Here is a 26,951-nt window from a genome sequence, read left to right as displayed (position 1 = left end):
GTACTATTAAATGCCAAACAGGGATAACCTCAGGAGCAATCTAAAACCGGTTCATCACACATCATACTACACATACTAAAACACCATATAAAGCCAAACAGGGTAAATTGCACCTGGTGGCTTTAAGGCAGTGTGACCTCCTTAGTGCTAACCCTTCACCCACTTCCCTTAATTGAGACACTATACAGTAGCCTGGGGGGACCAAATGAAACCTTCAGGATGAATTTAACCCAGTGAGATTTAAAAGTATTATCTGAACAATAGCATGTGTCATTTTCTGTATTTGCAGAAAAATTTGACTCTTTAATGTATGATCCTTTTGGTTCTGATTATGAGATATAAAGCAGTTATACACCATCTGGGTTGACGCATGTGTAATTGGTTATTGCAGTTCACAGACACAGTTATAATCTGTGCAGAGTCACTTAGTGCCGTTTAAATCTCCATTCATAGGGAACAAATTTAAAGGAGCAGTGTGTAGGATGTAGCAATTTTCAGTCAGCTAAAACTTTTCCTGTGTACCAAGCGTGAACTCATGGTTAGGATTGCTTCAGCGTTCAGGAGGTTGTTACCGGGAGCCGAATTATCCGCAGAGGTCTCTTCCTCTCCAAAATAAACAGACCTGGTGATTTAAACCGGTTGAAACACTGAATAAAGCAGTTTCACGTTTAAATAATCAGTCTTTTTTTCAACAATGTTTGGCTCTTTGCAGTGGGGCAGCGAACTGCGGTAGCAGTCACCAAAATGTGAACATCCCTTTATAGAGCCAGTGTTTGGTTTGTCCGTTCTGGGTTACTGTAGAAACATGGCAGTGCAACATGGCCAACTCCATGGCAAGGACCCACTCCTTATGTAGATATTAATGTCTCATTCTAAGGTAACGAAAACACGGTGATTCTTATTTCCAGGTGATTACACACTAAATAAAATATACCTAATATATTCCATTTCAGCCAATATATCCTCCTAAATCCTACACACTGGACCTTTTTAGTTAATCATGACAGAGTCATACACTTGTTCATTTCTGTGGTTCTGTCTCTGTCGCTCTGAGTGCCTCCTCTCCGCTGTCATGCTAAGCTGCTGAATTGCCACAGAGAAGCCTAACCTCGAGGTCAGCGCAGTAGTGGTGACTTTGGGCTAAATTTGGAGCATGGAGCAATTAGAAGCTCACTCTGCTGCATCACTCCCCTGCATTAATTACACAGGGGCAATTTGGGGGGGAAAGGTTGGGGTGGGATGCAGCTCTGTCTCTCGTTAATGAGCTTGAATTGAAGATTAAAGGTCCAGTGTGTAGGATTTAGGGAGCTATATTGGAAATGGCATGTACTATAATTTTCTTTGGTGTATAATCACCTGAAAATAAGAATCGACATGTTTTTGTTACCTTAGGATAAAGCGTTTTTATCTACACAGGGAGCAGGTCTTCATCCGCAGAGTCTGCCATGTTTCTACAGTAGCCCAGAACAGACAAACCTAATACTGGCTCTATATAGGGGCATTCATGTTTTTGCTATTTTGTGCTGGCCACTGCTCCTCTGTGACTAGAATAACACATATTTTTTCAAATGTCAAGCTACTTTATTAAGTGCTTTTACCGCTTTAAATCATAGGGGTCATTTGAGCCTAATAAAATCTCCTGAACGTCTGGATCTCCAGTTATCAGTGACAAAAGGTGAGCACACATTAGCAGATGCTGGGCTAGCGGCATGTCTGTGACACGCAGCATCGTAAAAACACTGATTCTCTTAACATGAAACTGCTTTAGTCAGTGATTTTTTTATCTGTTTTAATGAGCAGGTCCGTTTGTTTTTGAGAGGAAGAGACCTCTGCAGATAATTAGGCTCCTGGCAAAAGTCTCGACAAAACACTCAAGGAAACCTGCTTGGCAAATGGGAGAAGTTTCAGCTGGTTGCGGTAGTTTTTTGGGTGCCCAAAGTCTGGCAAAATCCTCTAACAGTGAAATCTAGAATAATGACTTGCCTCAGAAAGCCCTTTAATGAATGTGAATCCTCTCTTTTTTGGTGCATGAAACTCTACTTCTTTAGTTTCACTATTTCAGTCCTTCCCAAATTGTTTTGGAAAAGAACATCCAAATGAGGATATGATCTCTGCTTCGGGGTTGGAGGAGCTGACAGATGTGTTAACTGCACCCAAAATCGTGGCAGCATTTGGCTGATTTTTATTCCCCACCCTGCCTCTGTCATTCATCCCGCTGATCACTGGCCAAACGCTGGTAAAATGTTACAGTATCTGGCAGCTTGGATGTGCTACCAGCCACTTTGGCAGGGGGTATCATTCGGGGGTCCCTTGATGTTAGCTGGTTCAAATGTCAAGTGAAAGCAGATGGTGAATTTTGTGATTTATGGTCAGATATTTAAAGAAAATATAGTTTCATCTTACAGGTCTCTCCCTTCTCTCTTTTTATTTCCAGTGACAAGGACCGAAGCAGATCAAGCTAGGCCAGGCTAGGCCAGGCTAGGCCTACCTAGCCCTCTGTCTGGCCTTACCAGACAGGCCAGCGACCTCTCCAGGGGAGTCCTATCTTCAGCGAGCAGAGGCGCCTTCTCTTACAGAAACTTCACCAGACCTCCAAATCGAGCTGTAACAGATTGGATTCCAATCATATTTTCCTTTATCAGCCTTTGGGAGGCCACGCTGGTCTGTTATATCTCCAGTCCTTCCATGTCGTGGATGTCCCTCTCTGGATGTTGGCAACAGGATGGATTCGGGTGTTAATTTGACGGTTGTCACCACATTGCAGTGCTTGCACCCCCCCTCCTTTCACTGGCTTTCATCCCTTCCCTCCCCAATCTTTAAGCAAAAGCCCCTGCCTCTTTCCTGGGGCTTCCCTGAGCCCTGCACAGAAGGGCCTTGTAGGAACTCCTGGTTGTCTTGTTGAAGCACTTGACATTGCGAAGCGAAAGTAGAGTTACCCATCCCTTTTTTTTTTCCTGGAGTTCATCTGAGGTTATAGGGCTTTCATTTGAAAAAAAAGAGCCTGCTAGTAGATATTTGTCTTGTACACATAGGTTGGTGTGATTACTCAGATAAAATAAGTCCTTATTTATACGTACAGAATTCCTTTGTTGTGGTCTAAGCCTCGTGGAAGAATGTCTGAAAGCAACAGCAAAGCAGTGAAATTCATTGCCCCGACCCCCCCTCCTCCCTCTGCTTCCCCCTGTCCATCACCCCAGACCCCCCATAAGAATGTGAACGGCTCTGCTAGTTCAGACTCGCATGTGGTGGAGAAGCTCAGCGGACACCCAGAGGTCCAACGTCGGCGCCACACCATGGATAGAGACTCAAAAATAGCTGAGCACCGTTTCTTCCGCCGGAGTGTCATCTGTGACTCCAACGCCACAGCTCTGGACCTGCCCAGCAAAGCAGCTGTGATACTCACCTCACCACCGGACTGTGAAGGGCCTCCCACCTTCTTCCCTCCACAACCCTCAGGTCCTGGACCTGGGGTTTGCGAAGTTGAAGGTGGGGAGGTCCAGAGAGGTCCCTACGTGCAAGGCTTGGCCCTTCAACCTGGTCTTGGGCTCGTTGGGGCAGTTGCAGAGGCGCAGATAGAAGATGCTGAGGAAGTTTTTAGTGAGAGCAGTATCACAGTTCCTGTTCCCACCAGCAGTATTGTTAAAGAACAGAGCACAGAGGGGGCGGTAAAAGAGCCCAGCCCGACAATATTGGATGTTACTGAGAAAACAGCAGGCAAACAGCCTGACGTCACATTGCGTCCCAGAGGGTCGGAGGACACACAACAGGTAGCAAAAGACGGGAAAGCGACAGAACATGTGAGCAGTCCGACCGAGGAGAAAGAGAAGGAGACGGAGGAGGAGAAGGGGCTCGCCAAAGCACGGGCGGAGCAGAGGGAGGCCGAGAAACGAGTACAAGAGGATATAGAGGAGGTGGAGACAAAAGCTGTGGGGACTTCACCGGATGGGCGCTTCCTAAAATTCGACATCGAGATCGGAAGAGGGTCGTTTAAGACCGTGTACAAGGGCCTGGATACAGAGACTACTGTGGAGGTGGCGTGGTGTGAACTCCAGGTGAGTCCAGACTCATAAAGCTGTCACCTCTTCAGCATCTATGCTCTGTCTCCTACTGATTTTCTGGCTTTAATTAAATGTCATTACGTCCCTGAAGTGTCTTAATTCCACCCCAGCAGGTGCTGAATTTAACTTCTTTGTATTATTTCTCGCACGTCCTATTTTTACCTTTGTGATATGTGAGAACTTCCTGTGCGCCCAGATGCTATCTGTAGACACGAGATCACAATCTGATTGAGATTGCGATACTGGTGCAGATTACGTCCTGGATGAAGTTGATGTTTTGATTTTTGCTGCATTTCAACAAAAGCATGACTAGTGTAGAAGGGCTGACGTCCTACCAGCAGGCAGCAAAGTGCAACAGAGGGGAAACATTTCATTTGGATGTTTCCTATAAACAAGATGGTTGTCTGTTATTTGAAGCACCAACAAGGTTGCTCATGCTCAGAGCTTTGGTTTGCAACAATTTGTCTCACTTTTAAGTTGAGTTTAACTGCACATTTCCCTTTTTGGTTGTGTTGAGTTGAGGTTGTATTTCACTGTATGTGGATGTGATGCCGTGTTACACTGACATCACAATAGCTGTCATATTTGTTTCCCAAAGATGCTCAGACTGTTATTTTTGCCCGTGAGTAATGGATTCCATGTCTGGAAAATATTTGGTTGGCTTGTCGTTGTGTTTTTACAATATTGACCTGTACCTTTAGCAGCTCCTTGGCCAAATACGTAAAATGTTAAAACACAGTTGTGAGTTTTGGTCACTGTGATTTTGCAGGATTGACAGAACAATCTGGCAAACTAAGGAGGTATGGTGCAACTCTTGTGTGTCACTGTGGCTCAGACTTTTGTTATTACTCACATTTTTGTTTTTTTCATTGCCACATCCCTGCAGTTCACCTGCTCACAGTCTCTGGTATTAACTGTTGATTTTTTTGAAGTGTATGTGAACGGATGCTGTGGTGCAACTGGCTACCGCTACCATGAGTTGCATAAATGACTATTAAATGAAGGAGAGGATGTTGAACATTAAAGGCATGATAAATAAGTGTGAATCTGCAGGTTTGATTTCCTGATGTGCTGTTGCAACGTGATATCTTTAGAATGTAGGATGAATTTGCAGGACAGTGTGTCCTAAAGGGTAGAGAAGTTAACTTGTAAGAGGAGACTTCCTTGTCAAAATCCCCAGACTGTCTGGGAAATTCAGGGTACTGAAAGTGAATAAGCAACACTGGTGAATCTCTCACCCACTTGTCCCAGTTAAAGTGACCTTGAGCAGGGCAGATCACTTCCCTAGTTGCTCCAGTTTGGTGTCTCTGTGGTTATAACTAGACTGGTGACACAGGACAGCAGCTCTCAGTCTGTAGCTACACAAAAGCTAACAAAGGCTGCATCTTGCACACTGTGTGAAACATGAGACAGGATGGCACACAGTTCACCACAGGATGCTGTTGCTACATTACGGTGCACTGATGCAACTTCTGCAGTGAGTGTGCGAGTGTCTCGGAGCGATCGAGGGTTAAAAAGTGCGAGCAAGAGACGTGAGTAGGAGTTAGATAGGTGTTGTTGGGAAAGGTGAGAGAGCGTCTTTGCAGCTCGCCTTATTGACAAGCACTCACAGAGACGGTGCGTTCAGTAGTTGGAGATGTAGAATAACAGTCAGTCATATGACACTCGGGGCACTGACTGAGCTGAGGTTTTAGTGGAGGAAGAAAACAGTGACATGGACTCATGTGGAACTGCTTGCCCTGATGAAACACTTGGTGCTGCGCCAGAAAAACAAATTCACAAGATTCAATTTTTACTTTTTATCTTTTATTTGGCAGTTTTCTTTTCACAGAATGACAGGAAATATGAGGCAGAGGGGATAACACAATTAGCCACATACTGAGGATAATCTGTAATACGTCAGAAATCAAGCAGATAAGATGATATATTTCCCTTGTGAACTGAAAGGCAAGGGTAGCTGAGGCTAGTTTTTGGTCCCTGCTCCATCTTTCCAACCTACTATCGATAAAAGTCAAACGAGGTGAGACTGTGTAAGCAGTTGCTTTCTGTGCAAATCTGTTTGTGTCTCTCAGTGTGCGATTATTTCCTGTGGGGCTGCAGAGTTGTTTTCCTGTCATCTCCATCACAAGATGCTCCTCGAGTCCTCCTGAATCCCAGGAGCTAAAATCAGCTTCGCTTGATGCCCCGTGTCAAGGAAACGCCGGCGTGTTTATGAGAAAACAACTGCTAACCTCTGTCCAGCTCTCTCCCTGCCTCGTCCTTTCTCTTTCTGTCCTTCTTGCTCATCAGAAAGAGGAACCCGAGTGATTCTCGACACTGATCTGGGTCTTTATTGGGTCAGATTCAGACCTCAGATTGATTTTGATGTTGATTTAAAAAGGTTGTGATATGGTTAAATAATCAGAGGATAAGCTGGCTGATACATGAGTGATTTAATACAAGCGTGTTACTCAATACGCCCTGGATTACAAGAATGAAAAGTCCCATTAAACATCGTATACTGCGCGTGTTATATAAGGGCATTGAAGGCCTGCGGTGACTCGGCTATATGCATGCAGAGACAAGTACTTTTCTACAGAGCCTGGGCTGTAATCCTGTGAATGTGTGTGTGTGTGTGTCAAAGATGACTGAGCAACTGCTGACATGTGGCAGAATGGTGGGAGTAAAGTTACACACACACACACACACACACACACAGATGCACACGTAATAACCAATCACATTCACTCACTGGGTGGGCATGGGAACTAGAGATCTGTGGGAGTCGGGATCATCTGGAACTTGTCAGTTTTCTATACGTGCAAACGTGTGTTCATATAGGTGTGTGTGAGTGTCTGTCCATCCCTGTGACTCGCTGTAATGCGCATATGTTTAAAGTCTTGTCTTTGTGTGTTTCAGAGGGAGATTCGGGGGTTATGTCTTTACATTTTTTGGCACCTGATCCAAAGCAGGTTAACCTCTGTTTCCCTTTAAGAATTTATAGATGGATGGAAACAGAGGAAGAGGAATAAGGAGGGAGACTGACCAGATTGTTTGCTTAAGCTCTAGTGAAGGAATAGATTGATGAACAGATAGAGGGAGTGCGGAGAAAGAGGAGGAAGGTCACTCAGTAGCTTATCTTGAGGGGCCTCTTTAGGCTGGACGGGAGATGATGGATGGGCAAGAAGAGGCTGACGCAGGTCTCCTGGAATGAGAGAAAATGGAGAAGGAGCAATGTTTGGGATCAGTTTCATCTTGACCTAATATTACCTGCATCTTTGTGGCTCATGAAATGGTGAAGGGGGTGAATCAGATTTGGGATGAAACCATCATCCCTCAGCTTCTCGGATTTAAAGTTGACTTAATATGCTCATCACAGGTTCATACTTGTATTTAAGGTTTCTACTAGAACATGTTTCTGTCCTGGAACACCTGTATTCACCCTCTGTCTGAAACGTTCCGTTTAGTGCCAGCCTCTTTGTGCCCCCTTTCTGAAAAAGCCCAGTGTGCTCTGATTGGTTCATGTCTAGGCGTCTGCACCGGCATTGCAGCCTGAGAATGACTGTACCGGAGAATAGCGTCACTTTCTACAGTGAATAATCACTAGTAAAAGCATCTCCTCACAACCGGACATGTTCCAGCAGGAGTATGATACAAAATCGGGGAGAAATTTATAACATCATCAACCAAGATAACATGATTCTCTGACGTTAGCATGTAGCTACGTAAAGTTAACACTTGCCTGAAGCAAATTACCATATAAAGAAATCTGGCATAGTGTGAAATCATACTGTAGCCAAAGTAGGAAAAACAGAGTGATAAAAACGGTAGGAAAGCTGAGGATGTATGTTTATTTGTCCTTTATTGTAACACTATATATAAGACGCAAAATACAGGAAAGTGCAGTAGATCCCCTAAACGATTTTTTGGGGATTGGCAGTGGTCGGTCAGACCAAACAAGCAGTTTCATCGCTGTTGTTTGTCTGGAGCATAAAAGAGTTTGGTCTCAGCTTCAACCGAGTAGCACTTGAGGACAGCAGTGAGTTGTCAAGCTCACAATCATCCATCCATCATCCATCAAGTGACAACACATTTGCATACATGCTACATGAAATTGGGATAAAGTTAAGAGAGTGAGTCAACTACGAAGAAAGGAGAAGTGGGGCAGGAACGGAGAGGAATGAAGTTCTAAAAGAGGGGCAGGGGATGAAGGGAGGAGGGGTAAAGGTCAAAGTTCAGGTCCCTTGTGTCCGAGGCGATCGCCAGGAGCCTGCCCAGGGTTTTCTACTTTTGGTAGAGGGGATGGACAGAGATGTGTAAGGGGAAAAAGGGGCAAAAAAAATTGAAAGAAAATGTCATTTGAGAACTTTTGGAGGGCATGTGGTTGGAGGAGATTAGGAGGAGCAGGATGGAGGCAGTGGGAAAGACCAGGAGCAGAAGTTAAAGGAAGAGGGGAGGTGATCGTGGCGGGAGTTCAGTGAGAGAATAGAGAAACGGGAAACGTGGGGTGAGAGGGAGGGAGGAAAAAGTGGGAGAGAAAAGACAAAGGAAATGAAAAGCGAGGAGAAGGGGGAGGGAGAGGAGCAGAGGACGGAAAAGAAGAGGGACCCCTGAGTCTGTGTGTGTGTGAGTGTGTGTGTGTGACCTTAGGCTCTTAGCTCCGCTGGCACTCAAAGACCTTGAAATTTCTCTCTCAACAGCAACACAAGGCGGATTAGCCCCCTCCTCACACACACACACACACACACACACACACACACACACAAACACACACACACACACACACACGCTTTTGGGGCTCAGAGGCTCTCCTCCAATAACGGTCATTTAATCAGTGCCTTTGGAGGGAAACTGGGCTCAGACAGCTCTGTTGGAATATGCAAGTATCGCACCAATGCAAAATATTTCCTTTGTTTTTAAAATTTTAAGGAGATTTTATTGTTTTTTATCACGATTTCACACCTTTTGCAAACTTTCACACAGCACTACAGTGAAATGTTATACTGCTAAGTCATATCACTGTAGTCTCCTGACATAGACAAAATGACTCACATCTAACAGGGCTAATAAATATGGCTCACCATGTCCAATTTTAGCACTGCGGCACTTTGTTTATAGTGATGACCCATTTTAACCTGGTACTGGCCTGAAATCTGTCCATGTGCTGGAAAAAGGCCAGAGGGAGGGAAGGAAAGATCAGGTGCAAACTGAGGGAGAGAGCCAGAGGAAAGAAGAGGACAGTGAGATGTTTGTTGAGAGTGTTTATTATTTAAAAAGTTTTATGTCCCAAAGGCAGTTTCACTGAACAATAGACTGTCTGTTGCAACTTTATCTCAAATTACAAATGCAAACTGCGAGGCTTCACCTCAACAAACAAGTATCTGTATACATTTTTATTAGACGTTGAAAACCAGAGCTTCTCCAAAAATAATATCTTCACAAGCCATAAGCCTGGAGGGGATCATGTGTTAAGTTGTGTGCATTCAGGTGTTTCATGTGTGTTTGCAGTTTATCTTGCCAACTACTGGGCCAGTCAGTCTAATATTTTCTCTTGTGGTTGCGGTGATTCATAATTGTATACCATTATTAACTGCTGACTTCTTGCTCTTAACCGTCTAGTAGTGACTGCACGTTATCCGGAAATCAGCACGGCTAAAAAACAAGCTTTACCGTCTGCTGCAAGCCACGTTTAGGCCCTCGTCGTGACTCAAGAACTGACATCTATAGAAAAGTTTGGAGCCATTTGGAACCGGAGAATCTGCAGATTAATTCTCGATCCCGCTTAAGTTAGGCATGATCTGTTTTTGTTATTTTTGCTGCAGTCTTGACCGTTTCACTGAGCACAGCTCTCTGTGGTCTGCCTGCAACTCAGTTTTGTTTCGTCCTCTGCACGGTGTCATACCACACGGGGAGCATTTCAGGGGCTGATTTGCCTGCCTGATTTTGTAGACTTGCAGATTTTGATGATTTGGTCTTTTTTTTCCTTGATATTTGTGCTTCAACACTCATAAAGTGAGTAGGCTGTTAAATTATTTCTTTTTTGTCTGTTTTGGACAAAACAAGTTTATTTCAGTAGCACATTTCATAGCCAAAGGTAATTCAAGGCAATTGTGCTTATTGTTGTTGTTTCCTGCTTCTTGTGTAGTAGTAGCGTAATAGCGTCTAAAACAAGCTGTGGTGCTTCTGCTGAAATACAAGAACTGTCTGTAGTGGTCGTGATAAGCTCAGGCTGCTACTGAGTGCACATTTCTAGTTATTATTATTGTTATTTTCATGGGCATAAACCTCCCTGACACCCGGTTTCCAAGCTCAAATAACACAGTTGCAATTGGTGAAGTGCTACCTGCAAATATTTTGAGTTGAGGATGATATATGCTCATGCAGATGTATGAAATAGAGTAAAAGCTGTATCCTGTATTTTGCTGAAAGATAAATATCCCCAGATTACTCCAGGGCAGCAGAGCTGAGGTGAAACGGTTAGACTTTCCAGAGGTTCAGATTTCCCTGACATAACAGCACACCGCAGCTGTGTCAAGCCTTCGGCAGAGGCCGGCTCTTACCGCTGATTGATTTTGAAGTTGCTATAAAGTAGTGTTAGCCACCCCCTGAAACACACACACACAACATACACAGTTTGCAGTTCAAACATTTTTCTCATAAAATGTTTTGAATGCTGTATATGAGGTCATGTGTGTGTGTAGTGGGGGTGTGTCTGTGTGTGCACATACTGCAGCTAGCTTTGTGGATTGTTAACTTATTCATTTGGCTGAGCCTCGCTGCAGATGAGCTCAGCTGTTTAATAATACAGAACTTAAAGTGGAAATGTTTTTTAATCTTGCAGGATATTTCCTGTGTTTTTAATGCGACCAACAGACGGACGGTTTTGAGGACTGAGGCGTTCAAGAACCACCTGAAAAGAGAATTTAAATCTGGAATGAGCATTTTCCCTGCTTTGGTCAGGAGGATGGAAAATCCCCACCAGCCACGAGACCGTTGTTGGTAAATGGAGTAGGTCTGTGCAGATTGGCTATCAATCATCATGATAACATCACTCATAAAGCTGTTATTCTTCTTCACTAAGTCCAGCCATAAAACTGGTGAAGGCTGTATCTTAACTGAGGAATCTAGTGGTCACCGTGGTCAAACAAGTGTACTTCCTGCCATAAAAACTGCAGGAATGACTGGTATTTTACAGAATGTTTTTAATGTCATCATGAAAGTGCAGTACACTTCACTAGCTGCACATTTTACACACACTGAATTCTAACCAATCAAACCCTGACACCAACTCATACATAAACACACAGAGCAAGATGTGTAGCTCAGATATGTAAAAGCCCCAGAGCTCAGGCAGTTGGATTTATTAGTGATAAAACCGGAAAATACCGTGGGCTGAGGTCGCCAAGTGTTCGGCTCTGATGTTGGATAATCTGGAGATGACGCAGGATAAGACGAGGCCACAGAGGAAAGCTCCTTTTTTCATTCATTTTATTGCTCATTATAACCCTCAGTCATACTCTGGCTTTGTGTCTGTCCCGCCACAGTTGGTACTCGCGCTCTGCCTCACTCCCTCTGTGTCTCTGTCATGTGTCAGTAACCAGCTGTGGGCAACAAATGAAGGGAGACAGAGAAGCTGACACTTCCTCATATGCAAACTGTCCCTGTACGGTACTTCCTTCCCTCCATGCAATGTGTGTATGAGTGTGTGTGTACACCAGAGTTTCCCCGAATGTTTAACTGTAAGGTCAGGCCATCCTGACACATGGCCAAAGTGCTGTTTCAGGTTGTGTTATTAGTGGTCAGACCTTCACATAGTGAAAGTGTAATAGCTGTGATAAACAAAATTATGTTGTAAAGGTCAAGTGTGTCGGATTTAGGGGGACGCACTGGCTGAAATGCAATATAATGTAATAAGTATGTTTTCTTTAGTGTATAAAATAAGAATCATGTTTTTGTTACCTGAGAATGAGCCGCTTATATCTACATAGGGAGTGGGTCCTTGTCTATGGAGATCACCATCTTGCGCTGCCATGTTTCTACAGTGGCCTAGGACATACAAACTAAACACTGGTTTTAGATGGGGCCATTCATGTTTTTGCGTCGACCATCATAGTTAGCAGTCCCTCTGTGACAAGAGAGCAGAAAAACGCTGATTTTTTTTTAAAATGTAAAACTGCTTTATTCAATTTTACCGGTTCAGATCACCTGGTCTGTTTGCTTTGGAGAGGAGGGCACTTCTGGAGATAATTCGTCTCCTAGTAAAAACCCTCTGAACGTCTGGATTTTGAGTTATCAGAGAAGAAAGGTAACCATACATTAGCAGGTGCTGGGCTAGCGACCTGTCTGTGATGAGCCAAAAAGCATCTGAGAATTCAATTCAATTCAATTCAGTGAAACTTTATTTACCCTGAAGGAAATTTTTGTGAGAGTGCTTCAAATTACAGTAACACTAAGTACAGTAAACACAATTTCAACGATGCACAACCACTAACTACCCAACAGCCAGTGGGTTCCCCGGTTCAGGGTCACTCACTGGGCCCAGTTTTATAACAACAGAGTATTAAATAGATGGCAGAATATACAAATAAACGTGTTTTCTAGGAGCAAAAGCAAAAATCAGTGCCTAAAAGTGAGTTACTAAAAATGAACTAAAATGGTATAAAAAACAGCCTGCACCAACTATTCTATGTTATATTGGTTTTAATTACCTGGTATATTTGTTTCAGAGAGGAAGAGACCTCTGCGGATAATTCGGCTCCCAGCTAAAACCTCCTGAACAATGAACACTGCAGGAATTCTAACCGGAAGAAGTTTCATCTGGCTGCACTTTGCAATCCTCTCCACTAGATGCCACTAAATCCTCCTAAATCTTTCACACTGTTCCTTTAAAGTTGCGCACAGCGTGTGGAGTCCTGAGAATAAAGTTAAAAATACTGCATGTCGTGTAGACCCTCCACCCATGGGAGCGAAGCATTTATCACACACATAAATTTGACTTGATAGCGTTCGGGGATATGTGTGCTAACAGTTTAATTTTAAACTTTTTTTTTTTTTTCAAATTTTTTAGTTATGTGTGTGACAGTGTGTGTGTGTGCGTGTGCTGAGAATGAAAGATGTCTGAGCGTTCTCCCTCCCACTTTGTGTGTTCATTTAGAAAGAAACAAGAAGGAAGTGTAATCCTCAACACAGACTTTGTGAGAGAGTGTGTGTTTGTGTTTTATGCAGAGAGCTGAAGATGCTGAAGTGTTTTGGCACCTTCTTTTTAAATAAAGTCATCCAGCGAGTGAAAAGAGCTGAGCGCGAGAATGAGAGGTGCTTTAGAAACTGCTGAGGGTGAGTGTCACACGTCTACTGTATCAGTATGTGTGTTGATAAGCTTATTACTGTATTTTATGATAATTACAGTGCAACTTAATTGCAAACAGTGTGTGTGTGTGTGTGTGTGTGTGTGTGTGTGTGTTGACTCATGGAAAATCAATGTGTGCTTACAGCTGATGTAGAGATTGTGTGTGAAGGGGTGAGTCGGGGACATTGAATGCATCAGGCAGATGTTAGATGACTTGCACAGTGAGACATGATGACATAGCTTAACGCGTGCTCTGTGTTTTTCTATTCTCTCTCACGAGTTCTCGCTTTCGTCTTTCCGCCTCAGCGTTACTCCTTCCAATCACATTCACTCCTCCCTCTGTTTATCTCCTCCATCTATCCATGCTCTTCTCATTATTTTTTTCCTCTCTCTCATCTGTTTCTCTCTGCGTCTTAATCCCCACCTCCTCCCCCGACATCAGTCTCTTTCCCTCCCTAAATTTCACACTTTTTTTTGTCTGATTCCTCCTTCCCTGCTGCTCACTCATTCCCTCCATCATTGATCTTTTTGTAATCTCCACTTTGAAGATTATTATCGAGGCATCTCTGATGTTGCATTGATGAGAGGAAGAGAGGTACAAAGGCGATGCATATTGTGTGTGCAGCTTAACAGGACCTGCATTTGAACCTGCAACACCTCATATTCAGCCCTGTCATCAAGGAAGCTCTGTTGTAATTTGGACATAATTGACTGCAACTTTGATTCAACCTCTCGCACACGCACACACACACACACACACACACACACACACACACACACACACACACACACACACACGCACACAGTAGCCTGACTAAATGCAAGTGTGTGTCTGATTAGCAAAAAGCGGGTTATTGTTTTTCCACTTTTCATATATTTTCTCTGCCAGGAAACTGCACAACAATACTGACATTGTGAGAATAATCACTTCCTGGAAATTCCGAGCCACGATTGGCCGACAGCTGCGGATCAGAGGCAGGGGATTGGGTCACGTTGTTTTGAGCCAGAAACGACAAATCTGGGATCAGATGTACTTCCCCAGACGAGACTGAAACTGCAGCGGATGCAGCAAGCAAAACCTGAGACACCATATCATAAACTGAAAACATTACTAATTAGCTTGAAACTGTGATGACAGGAGAGACATTCTGTGTCTGGAGAAAGTGCCTCTCATGTATAAAATGGCACCAGTCTGCCCAGTTTCCCCAGACAGTCAACGTGGCTCTGGTTGAAATAAAACCCTGAGTATTTCAATAACAGGGTGTTGCTTGTAACTACAAGAATAATGAAAGAGTACATGTTTTTACACATAAACTAAATGAAACTTAAAATGCATCTTGGGTGATCTGATCACAAGTTGACAGCTCAAAGTCTGTTCACACCTGGCATTATAATGCGTCTCCACATACGTCACAAGTGAGCACTTGTGATCGGTTCTCACTTCTCACTTTGTTTGCAAATGAACACGTGACTCATTTCCGAGACAGTCTAATAGCTGCAGCTGCTGTGTTAAGCTGAGTTCAGACCAAAGATTCGTGACAAGGTGAAACTGTTTTAGAACGTTGCGGAGAAAAGTTGCAGCGGTGTGAACTGGCCGATTTGAGCTCAGCTGGCTGCTGGTGTCACGTGCAACTCAGCTGGACATATCCCCGGTGACTGGTTTTAGAACGTTAAGCACATTAGATGTTTCAACAGCCAACTGGCTCGTAGTGAAGTCCACTAGTCAAGTCAGAATGACCGCCGACAGTGTGTGCTCCATCCCCGCCAGGCCCTCTTTTTCCGTGTGTTCCGATGTTGGACAGTGCCCCCACACACACATATTCTCACTGACCAACTAATTGGCACTGCTTACTAGGGGTGGGAATGTTTGGGCACCTCACGATTCGATTACGATTATGATTCAGGGGCTACGATTCGATTTTAAAACGATTATTGATGCATCTTTAATTTATGTATATTGATGCACTTTTTCACAACACATATCTTTTTGTCTCACTGAATAAGCATTCAACACTTGCAATTTTTAAAAACAGTGCATTTGTAATAAGAAACAGTTGAATTCATTTCCATTATATTTTATTAAACATATGAATGGAAATGCTTGCAAACTGGAAAGTTTACCAAAGGTAACAACAGGTATCTTAAATCTCAAGATAAAATGCGTAGTTAGAGTAACAAATGATTCGGTGGCGACAGACGTCCACGCATCACATGTAACTGCGTTCCTACCTGCCTGCCTTCAACAGTGAGGCCATGATGTCTGTTTTGGTTTGATGGTAGAGTGTCGGTGAAATAGCGCCGGGATGGGATGGTGTATCTGGGCTCCAGTGTATGCAGTAGTGCTCGACATCCCTGATTTTCCATGACAGAATAAGGACGCAAATCCTTGGCAATAAATGCCGCGATGGCCTTCGTAATTCGCTTCGCCTTTTCCGAGGAGGGTGGCAGCTTTCTAATTGCTTCCTCAATTGTTCTCTGGTTGGTAGCGCCACTAGTTGCCACAGCAACAAGAGCCTGCCGTCTCCCTGACTCCTCCGTCAGGTGGAATCGAGTTATATGGCTTCTCATGTTTGTTGTGTTGCCAAAGTATTTTATTTTAGCACGACACAGCTTACATATAACGTGGCTCTTGTCCAGTTCGCTTCCGCCGCCAACGTTGTAGAAGCCGAAGTATTTCCACACATCTGCTTTTAAATTAGAAGGAGCTGTTCAGCTCTCACGGCGAGGTGGGTAGCGGTCAGCCATGTTTGTTTTCCTCTGTGCGCGTGTCGGCGTGTCTGCTCCAGGTGCGCATCCCAAAGTGTCCCGGAGATGACAAGTACCTCGCTTCTTAGTTCCGCATTATTTAGAACCTTCTGTATTACTCTAATTAACAGATTTAAATAATCGAAATTTGGACGTTTGTGAATCGATTCAGATTCGTCCACGTCCGATCTAAGAATCGGAAATTTCCCCCACCCCTACTGCTTACATATATTATTATGCCGTATTTATTATGAATACAGCCCATCTGATGCTCATTTTTTTTCTGTTTTTCACTGTTTCATCATCATTACAAATACAGCTGTAGCTAGTATCTCACTATCCTCATTCATATTTTAAGAAGCTTCAAATTATATTCAGCTATAAAAAAAGACTGAAAAGCTGGAAATCAGAACAGAAGTACAGAGAGTTGTTGCATAGAGATGATACACTGTCTCATTGAGTTGCATTGGCGTGAATCGGCAGGGTTTGAGAACATTGCTGAATGGCACATTGCATGTTTCAATCAATCTCGTTGCGAATCTTTGGCCTGAACTGGGCTTTAGGCAATCGCTTGACATCGCGTGACTCCAAAGATGGTCCTTCAGCTCTGCGTCTGTGTAGCTGCAGCTACAGAAAGTTTTCTTATCTGGTGGGGCGTCAGATAAGCAAGGATGTCAGCTGAGTAGGCTGTCCTTAAATGTGGCCAAGGACATATGAGTGTTCACACTGCTGAAAGAAGGCCACTTCTGATTGTGGTCTGAGAGATCTGATCTCAAGATGCATTGGTGCATTCACACCTGGACTTGGAGCTGTGCACTTGTGATCCGATCACCCAGGACGCTTGTTGATATCAGGTGTAAACAGAGCCAGAATTGGAGGTCTGACAAAAAGTCTCTGTGCTAGATGCAAAGACAAAAGTGCAGCAAGTTTTTATGACTTTAATAGCACTCACTAAACTAGCGCTAACATCTGGGCTCGTGCTGACTTGCTCCTGGAGCTGCAGTAATGATGATGCATCAGTAAAAGCAAAGACTATGTCATTTAGATTCAATTTCCAAGTGCCATGAAGTCATGTTTGAGAATTACTGTCACCAGACAATAGTGCTGAAATATAGGAGAATCAACTCAAAGTGCTTTATGTCTGGGTGTCTGAGTCTGTTGCCTTTATTTTTCTTTCATTTCCCGTCAGTTCATCAGTTTCTCTGTATTTCATCCACGTGTTCTCTGTCTACTCACAACCTACAACATTTATTGCAGTTCTGTCTGTAGGGGTTTGTGTGTGTGTTCAAATGGAGGGTCTAGCACGTGTTGTCTGCTGTACTAATTGTGGCCCTTTGATGCAAATGTGTGGTTTTAGGGTATATACATTAACCCAACTTAAAATAAAATCTCTTTTCATATCTGAACCACATCACTGTGTCGACAGGAATGCGTCAACACACGTCATTTGACCTTTGTGAGTGTGTGTGTGTTTGTGACCTCGGTCGAAAATAGATCCAGTCTCTAAACTGCCAGTCATCTGAATCAGCGTAAAGTGACCTGGGCTGCACATCTAGGCTGCTTGCTCTACAACACCGTGTGCCTGTTTGTATATCTTTTCTTTATGTGTGTGTGTGTGTGTGTGTATGTGTTTAGTCTGCCCTTGCTTTTGTCTATGCACTGACTCTGCACAGACTGTTTAGCTGAGAGTGTGTGGTGCTGCTTAGTCTGTGTACAGAATGTGTGTGTGTGTGCGCATGTGCAAGTGAGCTCCTGTTTCTTTGTGTTGACCTCTTATTCTGTGTGTGTGTGTGTGTGTGTGTGTGTGTGTGTGTGTTGGGGAGGGGAGGGGGCAGCCCCCTGGTTTCATTGTAGCCCTCCCAGATTCCCCACATTCCAAAGATAAGATGTCATTCCTTATTGAAACAGGGTTTATAATAAATGAATATGTGCAGGGGAGAGCTCTTGATCTGTGTGTGTGGAATGTCATACAAGCCTGAATCTCTACTCCCGATGAATTAACATTTCATGCCTTTTATCAGACAATGCTACATTGATTTTTGTGCTCATTGGATTTTCTCTGGATGAAGTTTAAATATTCTGTGTCTATTGATGCTCATGTTTGGTACCCAGCAGATGTCTTGCAGGCTGGAGTTCAGTTTAGCACTAGATGTTACAATCCCTGATGCACATACTTGAGACTATGAGTGGGAGTAATAGAGCCATCTGAGGGTCTGAGTGGGAGCCAAAGGGTTAGATGGATCGAGAAGCAGGAAAGAGCCAAGGTAGATAGAAAAGTAAGAAGGAGCAGAGGGAAGGCAGAGCCAAGGAGAGACGTCTGTGTGGACTGAACTTTGCCCTGCCAGACCGGGCCGTACACTCTCCCTCCCCCTACTCCCTCATTTTGATGAGGGAAGAGAGGGGAGAAGAGAGCCCGACCACAACTGGTGTGTTTTAAATAACACAAGCTGTGGAGCAGGAACAGAAATCTGCGCATGCAGGTGGGATTTGCTGTCTGGTTGCAAATTTTTTTCCAGCACCGCAGATAAGCAAATTTACACAGTAGGATCAATTTTCATACCACAGTATATGGTTTCATGGTATAGTGCTGCAACCCTAGTCTGCAGATAGAATGGCACAGTGAAAGGAGTAAGATCGAAGTATGCACCCTGTCGCTTTCAGATCTTCATCTAACCGCTTGCTGTGGCTGCTCCCTCTTGTTGCATTACTTCCTACAATATTTCAAACTGATCTGCTGTCTACAAAGGCTGAAAATGACCATTGTGTTGTTTTGTAGATGAATTGATGAATGAGAGTGGGAACTGCCAAGCTTACTGGAAAACACATTGCATTTCCTGTGGCTACTTCATATTAAGTAACTAGCAGTAACTAGGGCTGCCCCCTAATAGTCGACCAAACGTTTGTCGACCAGAAGAGTCATTAGTCTGCAAGATTTCACTGGTCGCTTAGTCGCTGAAAAAAGACCAAACATGAAACTCTATTAGGAGCTGTGCCTTGTCAAAATAAGTCAAAACCTGTATGACCGGACCATGTGGGAATTTAATTTGAAAGGACAGACACAGGAAGTGTCCACGCTCAGCAGTCAGACAGGAGTCAGGTTAAAGGTAGGGTCTGGAGGATTTTCCAGTTGCTGTTTGTAAACACACATTCAAATTTGGCCCCTCCTATCAGGCTCAACTCTCCCGGGTGTATGGAGCCCGGAGGTACGGAAGAAAGCTTCAGAAGAGGTTCAGGCGAGGCTCGCGCTGGTGCACACTCGGACACGCTCGGGCACGGCACCTGCGCTCTCTCATTGGCTGGGGAAATCTCCGCCCAGAAGCGGTCCGAGCTCACAAAAACATCAAAATACAGTTAAAGGGCAGGAGCTCTGCAAACAGAGTCACCACCACACATGAGTAGAAGCCCATAGGTGATGATTAAGCAGGATTTCATTTGTATATGTCTATATTTTGTTTTGTTTGAAAATCCTCCAGATCCTACCTTTAATTTCCAGGGCTGCTACCTGTTGTTATTCCACAGGCTAGTTAATAACATGTCGGGCAGGAAATCCAAAGTGTGGGATCATTTTGAGAAGGTGAAGGACGAACCCAAGGTGATATGTAAACTCATCTTCATTGGTCGACTACAAACATGACGTATCATCTGAAACATGTCAGTAGCTACATGCCCATTAGCCCACAGCGTCATTAACAGGCGGCTCGCTCAGTGTGTGACGTGCACTTGTAGATAAAATATAGGCCTGCAATACTAAAATTGAAGCTGTCCTGTCATTACAACAAGCCTACGTACAAGTACAGTAGCGAAGTACAACAACAACCAACACACAGTCCGAAAGGTATACGCTAGACAGACAGACAGATTCAAATGATTCTCATTTGTCTTTGATGTACAAAATGTCTATATTAGGAGAGTTCAAGTAAAACCAATTGATGCTCAAGATACAAAAAAAAGCAACCCAACCGAAATGGGTTTACCAGGTTCACTTACGTCTGGAAATAGAACCAAAGGACTGCGAGACAGAAAGAACAAAGTGTCGTATTGATGCGCTCTGTCTGTGTGCGACTGTGCATGTCTGTGTGTCTGTGTTTGTCGCTTGATCACTTTCTCTTCCATCTTGTGTCTCTCCCTGTCTCTGGCTTCCTCTCCCTCCCTCTCTGGTTCTCCCTCTCTCCCCTCTCCGCATGACCTTAACCAAAGCCTTTGGGGGGAATAGAGGAGAGAGAGACAGAGACGGAGCAAATAGAGAGACAAGATGGGATTTTTCCCCGTCTCATTTTTTTCCCCCTTTCTGGTCTATAAATAGTGACGGAGCAGCAGAGTGTCATCTGCTGAGCCATAACTGGAGCAGAATGAGTGGAGACTGTGTGTGGCTGCATGTGTCAGAGTGGATATACTGTATGTGTGTCATTGTTATGTGTTTGTGTGTAGGTTCTACTTTCTATTCACCCAAAAATAAAAAGCAGATTTTAAGCTTTTAAGTTTAGGTTGGGCAAGTGCTGTTTTTCTGTTACGACGCTGTGCTTAAATCTCCCTTATGAAATATTTAGTCAAGTCGTTTCAGTGTCCCCAAAATCTGAGATAGTATTCATGAGTTGTGATAATGTAGTAAATTTTTTAGGGATTATTAACATAATGTTAGATGGAGGTTTTGATGTTTAATTCAAGGAATATCCCTCAGAAAAAGTGTTTATAGTATTAAATGCTTGGCTTAAAAAGGTGGCTCTCAAAAGTTTGCAGCTTTACTGAGCTGTGTTTGTCATGTTTGCTGATGATAGCAGTATGTATATGAGCATACAGATGAGCGGTGGTGAAAGGGATTATAGGACTGCAACTGACGATAATCCTCGATTTTGCACAGTGTAGCGTGACATCTATCTATTCTACGGAGTGCACGTCTGTTTACTTCCTGTCAGCTCTACAGTAATGTTACTTTCACCTCCAACCTTAGTCATCACCTTACATTACTTTTTCATCCCAGTTTGAAAACGAATTAAATACGTATTAACTGCTAAATGCATCTGTTGCATCTGGTTGCTATGATACAGGATATCTGCATAAGTTCAGATGTCATCACAAGGTAGAGTACTTGCTCTTGGTGTGTTAATAGTGTGGTATTACAGTATTGTGGTTATTGCTACAGCCCCATAGAGTGATGCAGGAATGAGTCCTAAAACCCGCAAATAAGCTAGCATTTATACACTCTTGGCTCCCTCGTCTCGTCTGGGTTTTTTGAATTGGTTTTTGGTTAGGTGCCTGAAGTAAGGTCTGTGGTTAACACACACTTAAGAGACTTTTAATGTTTAATGTCCTGAATTTTGAAGCTTTTATGTTTCTTAAAAAAGGCAGTTGCAAAGAAGTGGCTAAATGAGACTACAGAATGCCGAACATGGCTCTGCAGCCTGGTTGAGGTAGCGACATTGAAGTCATGCAACCGTAGTCACTCCATCCATCCTTATCCGGGGCTGGGTCACAGGGGCAGCAGGCAAAGCAACGCACCCCAGACATCCCTCTCCCCAGCAACGCTTCCTAGCTCCTCCTGGGGGACCCTAAGGCGTTCTTAGGCCAGACAAGATATATAATTCCTCCAGCTTGTTCTGGGTCTGCCCCAGGGCCTCCTACCAGTGGGACGTGCCTGGAACCTCTCTAACTGGAGGCGCCTAGGACGCACCCTGATCAGATGCCCGAACCACCTCAACCGACCCCTTTCAATGTGAAGGAGCAGCAGCTCTACTCTGAGCTCCCTCTGGATGTCCGAGCTCCTTACCCTATCTCTAAGGCTGAGCCCAGCCACTCTGTGGAGTTTGCTTGTATCTGCAATCGAAATCGAAAGCTTCACCTACCGGCTTAGCTCCTTCTTCACCACGACGGTCCACTGCAGTGCCCACATTACTGCAGCCACCGCACCAAGCCGCCAACCCATCTTAAGCAAGGGATTTCGAATATCTTGGGGTTTGTTCACGAGTGAGGGTACATGGAGCGACTGTAGTGTAGTTCCTTTATAGCCTAGCGTTAGCTTTTATTTCTGGTGATTGCATTAAGGCTTCAGAAATCAAAAAAGTGGTGTTAGTTTGTGAAGATTATCTTGCTAAACAAATGTCGTAAACCTTTGTTTGCCACAGAGCTTATTTTCTGCAGTAATCCAAAATCCAATCTGATTGGATTTTGGACCACGGAACCAGGGTGACGCTTACTTCCGTGTCGGCCTACACAAAAAACGTCATGTCTGCAGCAGTTATAAGCTGGTTACTTCACTTTTCACAGCTAGCATTGTAAATATTGTTTATGGTATTAAAGGTTTTATTTTGTATGGTGATTTTGATCATTGAATATGGTAGCTGCTGATTAATTTTCTGTCAGTCACCATTAGATTAGGCCTTTATACTCCATGGACACTTGTTGTTTAAGATGTAATTTGCAGGCTGCATCAGAGTTTGATCAGCCTGATTGATTTTTTTAGGGGTAATATGAGTCTCCTTTGCATGTGATGTGTCCCCTTAATGCCACATTGCTGGAAAGTTGGTTGATCCAGAGTTTCTAATCATACTGGTCAGTTTCATGGTGAGCTAGTGGAGAGAGACTCTGCTTGACACAATGCTGAGTCAGTGGGAACAGGACAAACACACACATGCACAAAATAACACACAATCACACGCACTGTGGTCACTGAGGTAGGAAGTTCTCCCCACCAGATTAGGAGTCAATCCCTCATAAACCACAGTCTGCATGATGTAATCACCACATAGCGAGGTCACATGGATGGTATGCAACGTTCAGTGCCGTTTGAATTAAATGGGAAAGCCCCTTCTGTCCTTTCAATGCTGTGGTCGGGTGTGAGGATGAACAGCTGCATCATGTGCAACCGTCATCTGCCACAAATCATTTTAATGTGTTATAAACTATGATATTATGAGATGTTGTAGACAGTTTGCCAGTTTTGCTTTTAACGTGTCACATGCCGTTCTGACCACTGAAAGACTGTAAATCTTCACCGTAAGAAAATGTTATTGTAGCTGTTGTTAATGTGCCGTCGCCTGTCAATCCCTGTCTCTGATGAAGGCGATAAATCCTGCTTGTATTATATGTAACAGCTTGTCTGTGTCCGGAGCGGTGCTTCATAAGCTGGGTGGTTTGAGGTTAAAGTCACCAAGTTCACATAGATGACGAGATCCTGAATGCAGGAAGTGTTTGCCAGAGTCAGCCGATAGCAGGTTTTAAGTTCCCCTGCAGTGGTGTTGCATTTTTTGGAGAAATTAGTTTGTGATGAGATAAGACGGGAGGTGGGAATGTTGCCTAGTGATGTTATCTCAGAATCAAAGGGTCATCTGTTGGATCCTCGCAGCAGATGCTCTGTCCTTTTAGTGTCCTTTTATGGTAAATTCCCCGCTTTCTAACCTTGGTCTTACTTTTTTGGCAGCAATAAATGTAGTACATGTGAAAAAAAACTACACCTAACTACATGCCAAATTAATCAGAGCAAACAAGGCCAAACTTCCTCCTAAGGTAGGATGCAGTGCTCACTCCACATAAAACGCACCAGGGCTGTTAGATTACATTACATCACTTCCAGTGAACTTCATGAACAACAATGAGGCCAAACAGCAACACGATCTGTTTAAAGCAAATATTCTCTGGTTCAGCTAAAAACCAGTTTGAGTAGTGTGGACAATATGTAGACAATACATTTTACCATGTAGTAAAAGCAGGTATGAATAATTGAATTAATGATTTAATTTAGTGTGCATGCTGGTTTACTGTGAATAGAACGGATCGCCCATTGTCTTATCCATCAGTTATAGGCTGATTAGCATCAGGTGTGGAACACCACTAAATATACACATATACACCCAACTCTCATTGGCTAAGCTCATTGTCGACAACACCACAAATCATCATACGTAAAAACCGACATCACATCATTTCCAAAAATTGTAAGTAGCATTTTGTTAAAGAAACATTATCATTACAAATATGCCAAATGTTACAGGAAAGGAATGTTCACATGGAATTTCGTGGATTAAGTTGGAGTGTATAGATCTGCTGATTGACATGACAGAACAAGAGTTTTGGTATTAGATTATTGAACTCAAGTTCATTTGAGAGTGCGGCTCGTTAGGGCAGGTGTGAACACAGCAGTCGCACTCGGGTGTGCACCAAAACATCCGGACCAAGACCTTTTTGAAGAGGTGGTCTCGGTCCGGTTACAACCAAACTCTGGTGCAGTTCGTTTGTGGTGAGAATGTGTTCCGACCTCAATTCGAACTGCAGTCACATGACACATTGTTTGGGTTAAACATGAGCATGTTACAGTCCTGGAGGATTATTAATGTGCATCTCCTCCTGTACTGCCTTAATATGCACATTCAGCACATCCAATGCATCAAAACATTGTTTTCTAGTTGGAGCCGCGCCTCGTTTTCAAACTGTATGGTTTGACTAAAATGAACAATGACAGCAATATAGTCCACGATGAGCAGCGCTAAAATCAACCTGCGTAGTTGTCCCTCCATTGTGACATTAGAAAGTGTCACGTTTATCTTGCAAGTGTACTCTTCTTCAACGTTTGCTTTACTTCCTGGAATTTTCCCACATGGAAATTCTGACCAATCAAGAGCAGCTTTCTCACACAAGGCATTTGATCTGGTCCTCTTGTAAATGCTGCTGTGAGAACACGAACCAACTCTGGGCAATTATACAACTTTGTAACAAAATGAGTCCCTGATTCGGACCAAAGCAAGACAACTCTTGGTCGTTGGGCCTTGGGTTGAATGAACTGAGCGACTTACGAGGGACGAAACTTCACCTGAAGCGCACACCAACACCCTTCTATTATAATGGTGTAAAATGTGATTTTGGTTGCAGCCATCTTTCTATATGTGGAATTTTGTTCAGAATGAAACACACACACACTGTTTATTGTCATGACTTTTTTCCTGAGGTCATACATCTGAGTGGTAATGACTTGTTTTGACTTCAGTATCTCACAAAACATTCATATTATTGCTATTGTAGCTATAACACACACACAAGCCAAACAGTGTCCCACCCGTCTTTCCTGCTCAAACAAACGTGTGCGACAACACACACACATGCATGCACAAATTATAACAAAGCAGGGTTGATAGAGAGGTCAGGTCTGTTTGTTTACTGTTGTTCTTCCTTTGTGTGCGTGAATGTGTGCGCGCTGTGTTGCGTTGTCTATTCATTGTGTTATGGGTGATAAACAGCTCACCTCTGTCACCCCGTTGTTGACTCAGGCTCAGTTACACTGAGGAGGGGGCGGTGCTGAGCGAGCAAGAGATACAGATGGAAGAAATGGAAAGATGGAGAAGAGAGAGGAAGAAAGAAAGCTGAAAGAGAGAAAGAAGTAGAGAGATGGTTGCACCTTTGTCTGACATGTATGAGTGGGACTGGGCCTTTTTTATAAGGTTTGTTTGAGGGGTTAGTGTGTGTGTGTGTGTGTGTGTGTGTGTGTGTGGGTGTGTGTTTTTCCCTGGCTTTATTTGAAAGCCTCTGTTAATTCTCACTCCATCAATATTTGAGTGGAAATATCTCTTGTTCTTCCTCTAGTGCTTAGCTTGCACATGTGTGTGCATGTGTGGAGATTAAATTTAATGGAGTTACATGCAGTAAATAAACGTGTGAGGCTGTGTGTGTAGCTTACATACAGTAACATATTAAGGCTCTTGCTGCTGTAATTCAACTTAGCTCACTTTCTTCTTTCTTTTTATTGATTAATCTTCTTGATTATTTTACAGTTTAATTGATTAATAACTTAAAATGTCAGAAAATAGTGCAAATTTTTTCATTATATTTTCTTCATATTGCTTGTTTTTCTGACCAACAGCCCAAAACTAAGATGATATAAAACAGAGAAATGCAGTAAATATTCTCATTTAAGAAACATTCCAAAAACATTTTTGTTCTTTTGCTCAAAAAAATGACTTCAAATTGATCATCAAAATTATTGTTTGAATTTTCTGTCGATGTAATTGATTAATAATTTTGCTGTATCTCATTATTACATAAACATTGCCAGATTTCGTACGTGAAATGTGTTATTTGCTTACGTCTCAGTCTTCAGTTGGTGCGGTTGGGTGTGCTAGTTTGAGTGTAATCTGTATTCAGTGTACAAATGATAATCTCTGTTTAGGCCTGTCATTGTAACTACTTTTGTTTGATGATATATTGCCCCAGGTATAATCCATTTTACTGTCAATTTAAGACTGTTTTATGCCACTGATATGATAATTTAACAGCATAATAATGCCAGTACACCCTTTCAAAGAGCCGTGGACTTTTAATTCTTAAGAATATTCAGACATTGAAATATGAAAAAACTATTAATATATTGTAAATACAAAATACAATATAAATAGCATAAAACCAAAAACCAAAACAACATAAAATGGACTCTAAGGTGCTGTTATTGAAATAACTCTATCAGAACTTTATATGGTCATTTCTCAACAGGCGTTATGTTGTCGAACCCTGCTGTTTATTCTGACATCATGTTTGCTAAAATGTAAACAAACACGCATGTAAACACAATGGCAATACGGTACTTAACAAACGCACATAACCTCAGTCAATAATGTAATTACAGGGTGTCTACAGGTCCTTAAAAAGTCTTAATGTCTTACATTTTCTTACTTTAAGGCCTTAGAAAGTCTTAAATTATCTTAAATTCATATTCTATGGGTCTTAAATATTTTCGGTCACATTACTGTGAAAATTTGTCTAGCCTGACAGACCCAATGACTGCTTATAATCACTGGACAGATGAAGAATTCAAATAATAAATAGCATTTTTGACAGCGAGGAGA

General features: G+C 43.0%; 1 protein-coding gene across 13 annotated transcripts in view; it reads left to right on the top strand.

The window, feature by feature from the left end:
- wnk1b (WNK lysine deficient protein kinase 1b) overlaps positions 1–26,951 on the top strand; it is a 151,169-nt gene that overhangs the window by 2,462 nt on the left and 121,756 nt on the right. For all 13 annotated transcript variants that reach the window (XR_013490400.1, XM_078165230.1, XM_078165231.1 and 10 more), the window contains exon 2: positions 2,435–4,052. Coding sequence is in view for 12 of the 13 variants with exons in the window: in XM_078165230.1 (XP_078021356.1) it covers positions 3,114–4,052 (939 nt within the window). In the remaining variant the exon portion in view is untranslated. The remainder of the gene's footprint in view (positions 1–2,434; positions 4,053–26,951) is intronic.

This window comes from Epinephelus lanceolatus, chromosome 23 (genome assembly GCF_041903045.1).
Source record: "Epinephelus lanceolatus isolate andai-2023 chromosome 23, ASM4190304v1, whole genome shotgun sequence".
Lineage (NCBI taxonomy): Eukaryota > Metazoa > Chordata > Actinopteri > Perciformes > Serranidae > Epinephelus > Epinephelus lanceolatus.
Note: the sequence above shows the minus strand (reverse complement) of the source record. Positions and strands in the feature narration are given on the sequence as shown.